Source organism: Macaca nemestrina, chromosome 2 (genome assembly GCF_043159975.1).
Source record: "Macaca nemestrina isolate mMacNem1 chromosome 2, mMacNem.hap1, whole genome shotgun sequence".
NCBI classification, from domain to species: Eukaryota; Metazoa; Chordata; class Mammalia; order Primates; family Cercopithecidae; genus Macaca; species Macaca nemestrina.
The window spans coordinates 103,635,909-103,648,305 of NC_092126.1; the positions used below are offsets into that span (position 1 = coordinate 103,635,909).

Here is a 12,397-nt window from a genome sequence, read left to right on the forward strand (position 1 = left end):
TCATATATCTTTCTTTTCAAAAGATCTACAAAGGCACTGTGTCTACCAAATAAGGGGCAATCTTTCTAAACACGTTTTATTCCTAATAAAAGGGTAACAAATCCGCTTTCATGCATACAACGTTGCCCTTTCTGAAACAGGCTTAAGCAGTGGTAGCTGGTTCTTGCCAAAATTATTTTGAGCCCAATTTGTCTCCAAAATCTCCCACACCAAGCTACAGGATCCTGAAAAGTGGGGGACATCCTCTGCACATTTTTCCTAAGGTGAAGACTTGGCTCTGGCTGTTCTCTTGGACATTACCCTTATTCTGGTGGGTCTATATCACCTCCCCTCTATCTCATTCCCCTGGGACCCCAGACCCTACCTTTTTGGTATGTAGCAAAGCCCCCTGAACCAACAGAAACATGGCCATTGGGTCAGTCAAGCAGCTATTGTGGAATAGACAGGCTAAGGCTAAAGAGGAGCCCTCTGGCACATGTGTCCTCACCCCAGAATGGCTTGACAGGTGTGAGACCATGTGCCTCAGTGTAAAAGCCCAGAGTCAGCTTCTGGACTATAGACTCAGCCACTAATTTGTCACTTAGCCCCTTTGCTTCTCTAGTGAAGTGGGAGGGCCAACGGAAACCTTCTCTAGTGAGACAAAACCTAAAATAGAATCCACTCGGAGGAACAAATTTTGCAAAATCAAGTCATAGCTATCATTAACATTTTGGTCAAGATTGTATGGGTCAGACAGATACCTTAGAAAGGCATATCTTGCCAAACATTTTACTGGTCACACGAAATATGCCTGTGAGCAGTATTCAAGTTCTAATTTACAAATGGTATGATGAGATAAACAAAATTGTTTGTAGATGGAAACCATGACTGCCAAGCAACAGTGATCTCCAGCTTATTGCATGATGCTATATGTTCAGATGAACTCAAAATGCAGATAATTCTTTGGGATTGATGTGCCTCTGCTCCATTAATGACGTTGGCCCAAATCCGGATTGATTGTAATTTTGAACCTTGAATGTAAAAGCTGGAAGTGACCTGTGTCAGTCAGGAATACGTTCAGCCACAGATAACAGAAAACCTGGCCAACAGTGGCTTCAACAGATAGGGGATCTTTTTTCACATAACATGGTATTCAGAGGCAGGTGATGACTCCCAGTGGTTCACCCAATCCAGTGCTCTCTGAGTCCAAGCTCCTTCAGTCTTTCTGCCCCATCTCACTTGGAGGTTTGGCATTCTTCTTCAATTCTGCTGGCTCATAAGCTGCATGTCTATGTTTAAGGCAGAAACAAGTGGGGAGGAAGAGAGGAACATTAGATGCACCAATTCCCCTGATTAGGAAAACAAAAGCTTATCTAGAAACTCCTCAGTCTTTCCCTGTGGACTCACTAGTTAAAATTGTGTCACATGACTATACCTAGCTGCAAGGGAAGCAGGAAAATTGAGTATTTTCCTGTTCACCCCCATGGTAGAAGACAGCAAGAGAGAATGGGCTTGAAAATAGGTGTGTGAGCTAATACACTGTCTATCAAGAAACTACAGAGAAATTCTTTCTAGTACCCTCATTGTACAAATGACAAAAATGAGTTCCAGAAATGAGAAATAACTTGGCCAAGGTCCCATAACTGTGTGAATTTAGAGCCAGAACTGGAGCCCAGGTCTCTTAAATGCCAGTCCAGAAAGCTACCCACTGGACCACACTTCAGTCTGAGATTTCAGTTTTGCTGATGAAGTATAATATTATTCAGCAAATAAGGTAAGAGATATTAAACTACCAGCAGTGGGCAGAGGACATACAGCTTCCACTCTAGCACTCCTTCCTCCTTCCCTCCCCAAGAATCTGAAATAATTTATTATGAGTCACAGAAACTAGGCAAAGTCAAATCAGGCCTCCCCTCAGTTCTCTTCTGCTGTGTCTAGTTTAATCTCATTCCTCGGCACATTGGTGTTTGTGTGTGGAATTACAGAATCAACCTCATGATGATGAGTGTCATGATAACATAGAATTTCTGTGTCATTGTTAATGTGCTGTTCTTGTCTTCTGTCCCCTTCTGTTATCGGACCAAACAGAAGTTTTCTGCTGTTTCTCTCTGCAACATCTCCACAGAAGTCCTGAAAGTCATCAATGCCACAGAGGAGTTGATAGCAGGATCTACAGGGCCCTGGGAGTCCCCACAAGTCCCTCCTGACAGAGAGAAGGGGACGTTTCCTCGTGGGACAGACCAAGTGAGACTGGATGAGCAGCTGACTTCCCTGGAAGAAAATGTAAGAGGGTGTGGAGGTGCCCTGTCTAAGGTGAATGTGTGTGAAGAAGCTGATGAAGTTGTAGCTTATCATGAAGAGTGCAAGGATACACACACCACTACCACCATAGCAAATACATTCTCAGGAAGGACCTTAGGTTGGATTCCCCAGAAGCAGACCCTGAGATGAGGATTTGTGTGCATGTTACTTATTAGGGAATGCTCCCAAGGGAAGCTAGTAAGGGAATGGGGAAGTAAGGGAAAGGGAAGAATCCAAGCAAGGACATGATCTTACACAAAGAGGAGCTTTAGCTTGATCCTGCAGAGAGCTCTGGAGTAGAAGTTGCACCTCAGAGTTGTCCTGACCTAGGGCAAAAGAACTGACCCTTCTTACAACCAGCAGGCACTTCAGTCTCTTTGCACGCAGGCAATGTCTCTAGTAGCCCAAAGGCAGTCCCCTGTATAGATATGGGCTGCTAGGAATAAAAGCTTGGTGGGCAGGGAGAAGAGTATAGAGAAACTATAAAAGAGATCCAAGGGGATCCAGGTATTGCCAGTGCCGCTACAGGGGATGAAGTGGTTGCCAAAAGAACTGAAGTTACTACAACTGGTCTTCTCTGCTTCTCTAAGATACCAACACAATCTGGTCAGGTGCTGTGGTTCATGCCTGTAATCCCAGCACTTTGGGAGGCTGAGGCAGGCGGATCACTTGAGTTTGGGAGTTTGAGACCAGCCTGGCCAACATGGTGAAACCCCATCTCTACAAAAATACAAAAATTAGCTGGGTATCGTGGCAGGCGCCTGTAATCCCAGCTACTTGGGAAGCTGACCCAAGAGAATCGCTTGAACCCAGGAGGCGAAGGTTGCAGTGAGCCAAGATGGTGCCACTGCACTCCAGCCTGGGCAACACAGTGATACTCTGTCTCAAAAAAAAATATAACAACACAATCATATGTAATTTATGTTTCCAGTGAATCACCCAAGTCTCCTTGTGCCATTAGCAACAAGAAGCCCACTGTCTTTCTTCTGAGCCTACCACACTCCACTCCAAAATTGTCCAAGCACTCTGGGAACTGAGTAAGACTCCACTGTATTACCTTCTGACCATATTTAGACCTCAGACTGCCATCATTTCCCCCTCCCCAATTCCTATGCTCCCCATTAAGGATGCTAACCAACCACTGCTAGTGGATCTGCCAATCAAGAGGAAAATGCCTAACATCAACTATATTCAAAATTACATTTCCTCTTTGGAAATAAAACATTTAGCATAATGCTTGCAAAAAAGTACACATAAATGTTGGCTATTCTTATTAGTATTTGAAAGGCATGTCATCAGCCAACTCCTAAAATGATCCCATTAAAATTCACTAAAGAATGGGTTGTTAAAAGTGGTTCCAACTTTAATAACACACACTCTTAGCTCTGTCTCTCATCCTGGAACAAGTATGCATTTGCTGCTTTCAAGAGAAAGACACTTGAGAAAGAAAGGAAATAAAACAAGTCCTATTGGTATTGAAAAATTGAAAAATTAGTATTGATTTATTGAAAATCATCCATTTTTACAGAAGTGTAGGCAGAGTGGCCCAGAAGACTCATCTGCCTCATTCATCCTGTTTTTACTTGTTGCTTCTTCTGAGGACCCTGACTTACGTAGCTGGGCTTTCCCTGGTGCCAGGTCCTTTTCTGCCTGAAGAAAGCCATGCCTCAGAGTCAGGGTCACAGGGAAAGAAGGTGAGATCTACCAGATGTCTGGAAAGGGGGAAAGGGATGAAGGGGAAGGTGCTCACAATCTGTTTCAACATTTAGAAGGGTTAAAGACCATCAGCCAAGTCAGCTGGTTCCCAGTGGAAACTTGTACATCTCTGAAGGCAAAATCAATGTACTTGGGGAAGGGAGGAGAAGACAGTGCTTACATTTACCTTTCTTCAGATTCAATTCCATTTAGTTTGTACGCCTAAAAGGTATTCGCAAATATAATTGTAGTCATGTGCTGTATAATAAGGTTTTGGTCAATGGCGGATCACATATACAACAGTGGTGGTCCCATAAGATTATAATGCTGTATTTCTACTGTACCTTTTCTATGTTTAGATACACAAATAATTACCATGGTGTTACAATTGCCTACAGTATTCAGTACAATAACATGCGGTAGCCTAGGAGCAATAGGCTAGGTGTGTAGGAGGTTATACCATCTAGGTTTGCATAGGTACACTCTATGATGTTCACACAATTTTGCATTTCTAATAATATATCCTCATTGTTTAGCAAAGCATGACTATGTTTAGGTTAAAGGACTTTGTAATTTCCCCCTTCCATTCAAAGAGAAGAAAAATTCTTGGCTGTCAAGTAAGAGGCACCTGGCCTGGAGGCGGGGTGGGTGTGAGTGATAACTTCAGAGTTCAGGAAAGCTCTCACTGCCACTTGAGGAGTTGTATGTTTGGTTTGGCCTAATAGGGATATTTGCTAGTAATGGATTTTTCAGTCCTTCTGATTTGTGATGAAATAAACAGTGTAATAAATTTTTACAGGTAAATATTCATGATCACTGAGTATTTCAGGAAATAGCTGAGGATAAGAATTTTCCAGTACTCCAGACCAAGGGTGACACTGAGAAATTTGGACACTCAAGCTGTAGTCACCATGAGTAGTTGGCATGGCTCTTGCCATGAAGTTGATATCAAATCAAGTTAGGTAATGCCAGCTCCTGCAAAGTCAACTGTGCTTTTTTTTTTTGTTTTTTTGTTTTTTTGTTTTTATTTTTTGAGACGGAGTCTCGCTCTGTTGCCCAGGCCGAAGTGCAGTGGCCAGATCTCAGCTCACTGCAAGCTCCGCCTCCCGGGTTCACGCCATTCTCCTGCCTCAGCCTCCCAAGTAGCTGGGACTACAGGCGCCCGCCACCTCGCCCGGCTAGTTTTTTGTACTTTTCAGTAGAGACGGGGTTTCACCGTATTAACCAGGATGGTCTCGATCTCCTGACCTCGTGATTCACCCGTCTCGGCCTCCCAAAGTGCTGGGATTACAGGCTTGAGCCACCGCGCCCGGCCTCAACTGTGCTTTTGAGGTGCTCTAATGAATGCTGTTCCCAGAAATCAGGAATTGTTGTTATTAGAGTGTTTTTTTTAAAGCAGAAATGGGGTCTTGCCATGTTGCCCAGACTGGTCTCAAACTCCTGACCTCAGGTGATTCTCTTGCCTTGGCCTCCCACATGCTGGGATTACAGACATGAGCCATTATGCCCAGCCTGAAGTATTTTTTGATAAAAGTTGAAACAATAAGAAATGAAAAATGTTTAACTGCAGGCTGGGTGTGGTGGCTCACGCCTGTAATCCCAGCACTTTGGGAGGCCAAGATGGGAGGACTGCTTGAGGCCAGGAGTTTGAGGCCAGCCTGGTCAATATGGTGAGATCCCATCTCTATGAATAAAATTACATATATATATATATATATATGCTTGTTTCACTTTAAAAGTTGAAGACTCTCTCCCTTTGGGCTCCCATAAAACCTATGCATGTATCTGTCTGATCACTTTTCACACTTTCCATCTTTTCTGTTCACTCATCCATCTCCCATTAGGCTGGCACTATTGACATTTGGATTAGGCAATTCTTCGTGTGGGGGCTGTCCTGTGCACAGGATACTTGTCCACACCCCTGGTCTCTACCCACTAACTGCTAGCAGCAGCACCCTCCCAGTGTGACAGTCAAAATTGTCTCTAGGCATTGTCAAATGTTAAGGGTTTGGGGCAGGGCAAAATCACCCCCTGATTGGGAATGAGATATATAAATTCCTGCAGAACAGGGTTTACCACCTTTTATTTCTGTAGCCTAGCCCCAGTCCACCACCCAGAGCCTGACACAGAGGAAGCACTTGGTGAATGTTTAGCTGATGTATGACTACACCAGAGGAATGAAACCCCTTTTAAAAAGAACTGCTTGACTTCTCATGCACAGGGTCTCTGTTCTTTAAATGTGTCTCTAACATAGCTGAGTCCTGAGATGGCCCTGATCCTGGACACACAGAATTGAAAAGGTTAAAGACATGGTTCACTAGCAAACGAATGTATTTTTTACAAAGTATGGTATCAGAAAAACAGTGTGTGAAATATCTGGTTTAAATGAAAATGGTCAGTTTTCATAGCACACTTAAAACAAAGATATCCTGCCCTTTTATTTTTACCTCCAAGGAGCATGTTGAAAAGAATGCAATGGCATTGGAGTTTTCATCTTGTAAGATCCTTTAATTGTAAGTTATGGTTTTTTTTCCTTTGGGTTCATTAACAGTTTCGATTTAAAATATGTCCACTTACTCACAGACTGAAGATGTCAGAAGCCCCAGCAGGGACCAAGGCTGGAAGGCCCAGTCTGTAGGTGACTGCTCCCCTGTTCTGCACCCCTCATGCCTCTCCTGTTCCCAAAGAGTTAACTGCGTTCTTCCTCCTCCTTCCCTTCCCCCATCCTTCAGCTTTTTAAATTTAACCTCAGAAGAAACCCCATCTATATTCTTTTGAATTCATGAGCTTTTGAGTCAGGGAAAGGATGACTCTTCTTCGTCTCTTTAATTCAACAGATCACAGAGCCACGGGCGGGTTGCCTCGCTCTGCTGCTCCCGGATGGAATTCAGCTGAGCAGTGGGAGAAGCCAGGGTGGTTCTTAAACTGTCCTCTGGGCGCAGCTGATCTCATTAAACCATGGCTTTTGTTGGTCTTCAGAATAAAGAACAGTCCTGCACTCCTCCGCTGTTCTCCTTTGTGCTAGGGAACCTAGGGACTGTCAGAAATAGAAACGGTGACACTATTCTTGCTTTCTGAACATTGGTTACCGCAGGACAGGACTCGGGGAGAAAAAGAACATTTGGTTGAGAATGTTCACCTTTAAAAATACCTCTGAAGACTCACAGCTCTGCCCAGTTACACTAGCTTCGCCTGTGTGGCTTTTGTAATGGGGAGGAAGAGAAAGGATCTCCCCAGGACCTCAGATCATCTTTACTGTGACATCTCTTTCCTTGAGGGACACAACGGGTCCTAAGCAAAATGGGAAAAAAGAAAAAAAATAAAAATACTTCTGAAGGTTTCAGAGCTACATAAGGTAAAGAAACATCGGCATTTACATATCCAATCTCCTGTTTTCATGAACTGCCTTAACCCCCTTAATTAGCAGAGGGCATGGGTATTTGAGAATTATCTTGTCTCTCAGCTTTGACACTTCTCACCTGCTATCTGGTGTTAGTGCTGTGAAATCAGCTCTTGTCTCCCCTAAAGGCAGAAACAACCTAGGACTAATCCCAGCCTCCACAGCAGCACGCAATGGGGGCTCAAGTCCTTGGGCTGAATGTCTTGGTCTCTAGGTATTTTAAACTCTTGCTGTGAAGAGCTCTGCTGTACCTGTTGGGATGTAGCTGGACTCAGGTGTGGGCAAGGTTATGGGATGCTGAGGGTGGAATAGTAGCAATAAAAGGAAGCTATTACCAGTCCCAGATAGTGGTATCTCCACTGACCAAACCAATCCCAGACAGCCAGGAAGCCCTGGTGATGAAGTCCAAATAGGTCAGCCTCCCAGGAAACAGGGCAGGACAAAGAAGGATAGAAAATGGACCTAGAAGGTCAACAGAGAATGACTAGCATGAGCATTCTCAGACCTGTGGTGTGAATAGTAGGACTGCCACCTTGAGGATGTATGCAGGGTTGTAAGTAACCCATAATCCCAAGCCTCAGAGGGAGTGGAGGGCAAACCCAACTTCCCTTTTAGCTCCATCCCACATTGCCCATGGAGTATACAACCAGTGGCAGCAGACACAGCAGACCTGCACTACAGGGAGCCCAGCTCTGCCACTGAATCCAGGTCCATGCAGAGGATGTTGGTCCTCTTTCCCAAAGCTCTCCTACAACCCTCACAGCACCAAAGAGGATGTGGCACTAGAACTTGTGGAGATGATCATGGTTACTCAGGTGGTTCTCTGCCCTCAGAGTGCAAGGAAAGAAATACATTAGTCCCCTAAAGTATATTTCATGGAAGTCAAGTCCAACAAGATGCTCTAAGGTCAAATAAGTCTTGGAAGCTTGCATACTCTTTCTAGGAAAATTGAGATACATATTAGCACATTAAAGCCTCTTGGAAGACCTGCAGTAAAGAAATCTGTTTAACACTCTTTATTCTAGAGAATTTAATCACAAATAAGTGTTTCATTAAGGAAACACCTATTCTTATGCCTTGAACCACTTTGAGAAAGCCTTGTTGAACTGAGAGTCAGTGAATGCAATCATAGGCATCAATGACTAGAGTTTGAAGGGGTCATAGATTACTCAGACATGGTAACCATAGTTCTCACCAAAAGTGGACCTTAACTTACCAAGCAAGTCCAAGTGAACATTTTTCAAATGGGTTATGTTTTATAAAGCTAGAATAACATTTTCATCATATAGCATGTTACCTTTTGTTATTTCAAGCCAGCAACAGAGCCAATATCATATCCATCTGTAACCATAGTAACTCTAGTACCTTTATGTTAAAATCTGAAATGCAAAATGTTATAACGTTCCAACTGAGATTATCACAGCATCATAGGGCAAGGAGGATAAAGGCAAGGGAACTAGCTTCAGCCCTTCTGAGATCACTTCTAGGGTCCACCAGTCCCCAGCTGAGACCTCAGAAAATCACTAAACCTTCCTAGAGCATAAAAATTCTCGTCTTGAACACAATTATTATAATAGTATCTACCTCAAGGGTTGCTATGAGCATATATAAGTCACATAAAACCCTTGGCTCAGCCACTGACTCTATAAATTAATGCTGTCATCACATCATCATCATCCCCACCATCATCATCATCATTCTCCAGTCCTTTAGGCACCATCATTTTGGCTGTAAATTCCTGTTCAGCCGGTATCAGTGCCAAACCACTAAATCTATTCTTCCTCCTGGTGCCAGGAAAGTAGGCTTTTAGCGAACACAGAGTAAAAGATGAACATTCTGGCCTTGCTGAGGGCTTGGAGCTTTTTCATCTTGCTTTGTCTTGGCAGGAAAAAAAAAAGGAACATTAGGGAATGAACATGTTGAAGATGTAAACAGCAATCAGGTTGATGCACATCCCAGGGTGTGATGACATTGAGTTTTGCATGTTTCTGCTAAAATCAAGGTTCCAAGACCTTAGTTATGTTAAGTTCTGTTTAACCATTGCCATGCTTAAATTATTTCACTTAAATAACTCCAAATGTTGTTTCACTGTGTAAAACTGTAGATTTATATTTTAAATTCTTATTAAAATAAATTTACTTTTTTTGGTGTAGATAGGAGAAAGTATAAAAAAGTATAATAAACTTCAAACATCTCTCTCTCTCTCTCTCTCTGGTTATCCCCCTTTTCCCCACCCCCAATTATATTTTTACCCTCTAAAGGGAAGTTTTTCAACTTCAGAAATTTTGTGATACATTATTTGAATAATTTATTCACTCAAATACCTTTGAAATATTTATCATTTCTTTCATTTGACAAAGAACCATTTCCTGTTTAAAAACAAAAATAAATGGCTATGATTAAATTGTGAGGATCTCTTAGAAACAGAATTTCTCTGTATGAAACAGAATTACATATTCAACATATGATAAAGAAATATAAAACAAAAGATAAACTGAAGTATGGCAATTCCCATCAGACATTTGATTCATGGCCCCTGTATGACTGGTGAATCATCTGATGTGACATCGTCTGTGCCAATCAGTGCTGAAAGCTCCCACAGCCCAGGTAATTATGTCTGGTGATGGTGCACAAATTTGCTTTCATCAAACCTGTACCTGCCTTTGCTCCACCTTGAAATGTTTTGTAAAATTGCCAGTTTTAAAACAGATGAGTGAATCACGCCAAGGAATTGACAGAGTGGGAACATCTCAGGCTTCTTTCCCTCACCAACACAGCGTCATTAAGTGAAGGGAAGGAAGGAAGGAAGGAAGGAAGGAAGGAAGGAAGGAAGGAAGGAAGGAAGGAAGGAAGGAAGGGAGGGAGGGAGGGAGGGAGGGAGGGAGGGAGGGAGGGAGGGAGGGAGGGAGGGAGGGAAGGAAGGAAGGAAGGAGGGAAGGAAGGAAGGAAGGAGCATAACTTGTGTACCTGAACTCTTGACTTGTCTTCAACTCTTCTGTATTCTTAACCCAAGTTCAGGAAACTGTTAAAGTCTTGGCCATGTGTTTCATTCAAATCAACTCTAAATTGCTGTGATTACAGGTTTAGGATTTTATATATGTTGATTAAACCTCAAGAACCTCTCTTTAAGTAATGACTTTCTTTAGATACATCTCATTTCTTGTGTTGTTGGTTGCTTCATCACATTATTGATTAGGGAGAGGGGGTATGTGTTTCATTCACTCTGGCCCACACCACTTAGTCTGAGTTATTTCAAGGATTTTACCTTGCTCACTTTTATGGGAATAACCTTATAAACTTGTAAGTAAAAAATGTTTCTTTTTCTTAAATTTCTTTATCAGACTTGCTCTCTTATTTTTAATAGCTCTCAAAAATTGTCCTAATTGACAGATAAATAGATTCAACATGCTTCTCTTAACATCACACTATTTTCTAAGAAATATTTTTCAACTACAAACTTCAGGTTTATTTAATTCCCTTAACCTCACTGAAGCATGCAGAAGCTAATTAATCAGAGAATTCACTCAAAATTTGTAATTATTTTAAATTATTTCCCTTCTTTCATGTTTTCTGAATTCTTTCTCAAATACTAAATGCTAAACAAAAGTTGTGTTGGCAAAACTCCATCATGAATGTTTCTCTTTGTTTCTTCTTTATAGTCATTTTTATAGTCACTGGACCAATACACAATTTGCATAGCTGATGTCATGTATTTTGCACTATTTGAACAAAAGCAACTTTAAAATGCTTTTTCGTACAGGAAAGTTTGTGGGAGAGGGAAGGTGTGGTTGACAGTGAGGGGTGTCAAGACCTCACACATTTAAGTGTGAAGAATGTTCATAAATGTTATAAAAATAACATTCCCCCTGCCATGTTAAGCCCAGTTCTCTCTCTCACTCCTCTGAATTGCTGCGGTCCCCTCAAGGGACCCCAACGAGTCCCAGGTCTGCAGACCTGAACTCAAATGCAGCACTCTCTCTACAGGTATACCTGGCAGCAGGCACTGTGTATGGACTGGAGAGCCAGCTGACTGAGCTGGAAGATGCCGCCCGCTGCATCCACAGCGGCACTGATGAGACCCATCTGGCGGATCTGGAGGACCAGGTGGCCACGGCTGCAGCCCAAGTCCACCATGCTGAACTCCAGGTGAGAACTCTCCTCTCTGCCCACATGGGTCCTGCAGGGTGAAAGAGGAAGCCCCATGTTCTACAAGAATCACTTTAAAGCCATTGTATCTATCAGCTCCCATCATCTCCAGCATGTTTGCATGGATATGGTCCTTCCAGATGAATTCCACCAAATTCTCCCTTTAAAAGTGTAGTCCTCTTCTCCCCCAAGTTAAAGCCTTAATAATATATTGGACTGCCCTTTAAACCTTATACCAGTTTCCTCTCTGAGAAATTTCCTGACCCATACATAGGTCTCTCTACTACACAGGTTTCCATTCCACTCCAAGACCATCCTTTTCTGACCCTTATCATACTGTTGATTACTTATTAAGCAATAATATTAAATAATATTCCCCATTATAGACTGAAAGCTCCATGAGAATAGAACTATAACTGTGTGGCTTAAAATGAAACTCCAGTGCCTAGCACAGTACCTGGCACAGACATAGCACACAATAAAAATGGGATGAATAAATGAAGGAAATTGGAAGCATACATTTCTCAGGACAATATTTTTCATGAGGAGGAGGCAGGATTTACATACAGCTATTTAAGAACTGACTGACATAGTCTTATAACTTTGTGAATATGGCTGTTTGAAGTTTTCATAGACATTCCTGTAGGCTTTGACTCTGTAAATTAAAATTGCCCATGGATTAAGCCACTGATTTTCAAACTGGGGTCTGCAGATATATTCTCGGGACCCATGACAATTTTTTTCTTTAAAAGGGCTCCATGTGTTACTCAAGTTTGAGAGACACTGGTCTCTGCAGCTTAAGCTCAGTATAGACCCCTGGTTTGCTGATATTTCTTTTTTTTTTTTTTTTTTTTTGAGACAGAGTCTTGCTCTGTC

General features: G+C 42.3%; 1 protein-coding gene and 1 non-coding gene across 10 annotated transcripts in view; both read left to right on the forward strand.

Annotated features, from left to right (window-relative positions):
- Positions 1-12,397, forward strand: part of MYRI (myosin VIIA and Rab interacting protein) — a 412,711-nt gene that overhangs the window by 384,347 nt on the left and 15,967 nt on the right. For all 9 annotated transcript variants that reach the window (XM_011738813.3, XM_011738817.3, XM_011738816.3 and 6 more), the window contains 2 exons: positions 2,068-2,262; positions 11,360-11,521. In XM_011738813.3, the coding sequence (XP_011737115.1) occupies positions 2,068-2,262; positions 11,360-11,521 (357 nt within the window). The remainder of the gene's footprint in view (positions 1-2,067; positions 2,263-11,359; positions 11,522-12,397) is intronic.
- LOC112426461 (small nucleolar RNA SNORA64/SNORA10 family) lies at positions 7,133-7,265 on the forward strand. Its single transcript, XR_003017792.1, has one exon. It is a non-coding gene; the product is annotated as a small nucleolar RNA SNORA64/SNORA10 family (small nucleolar RNA).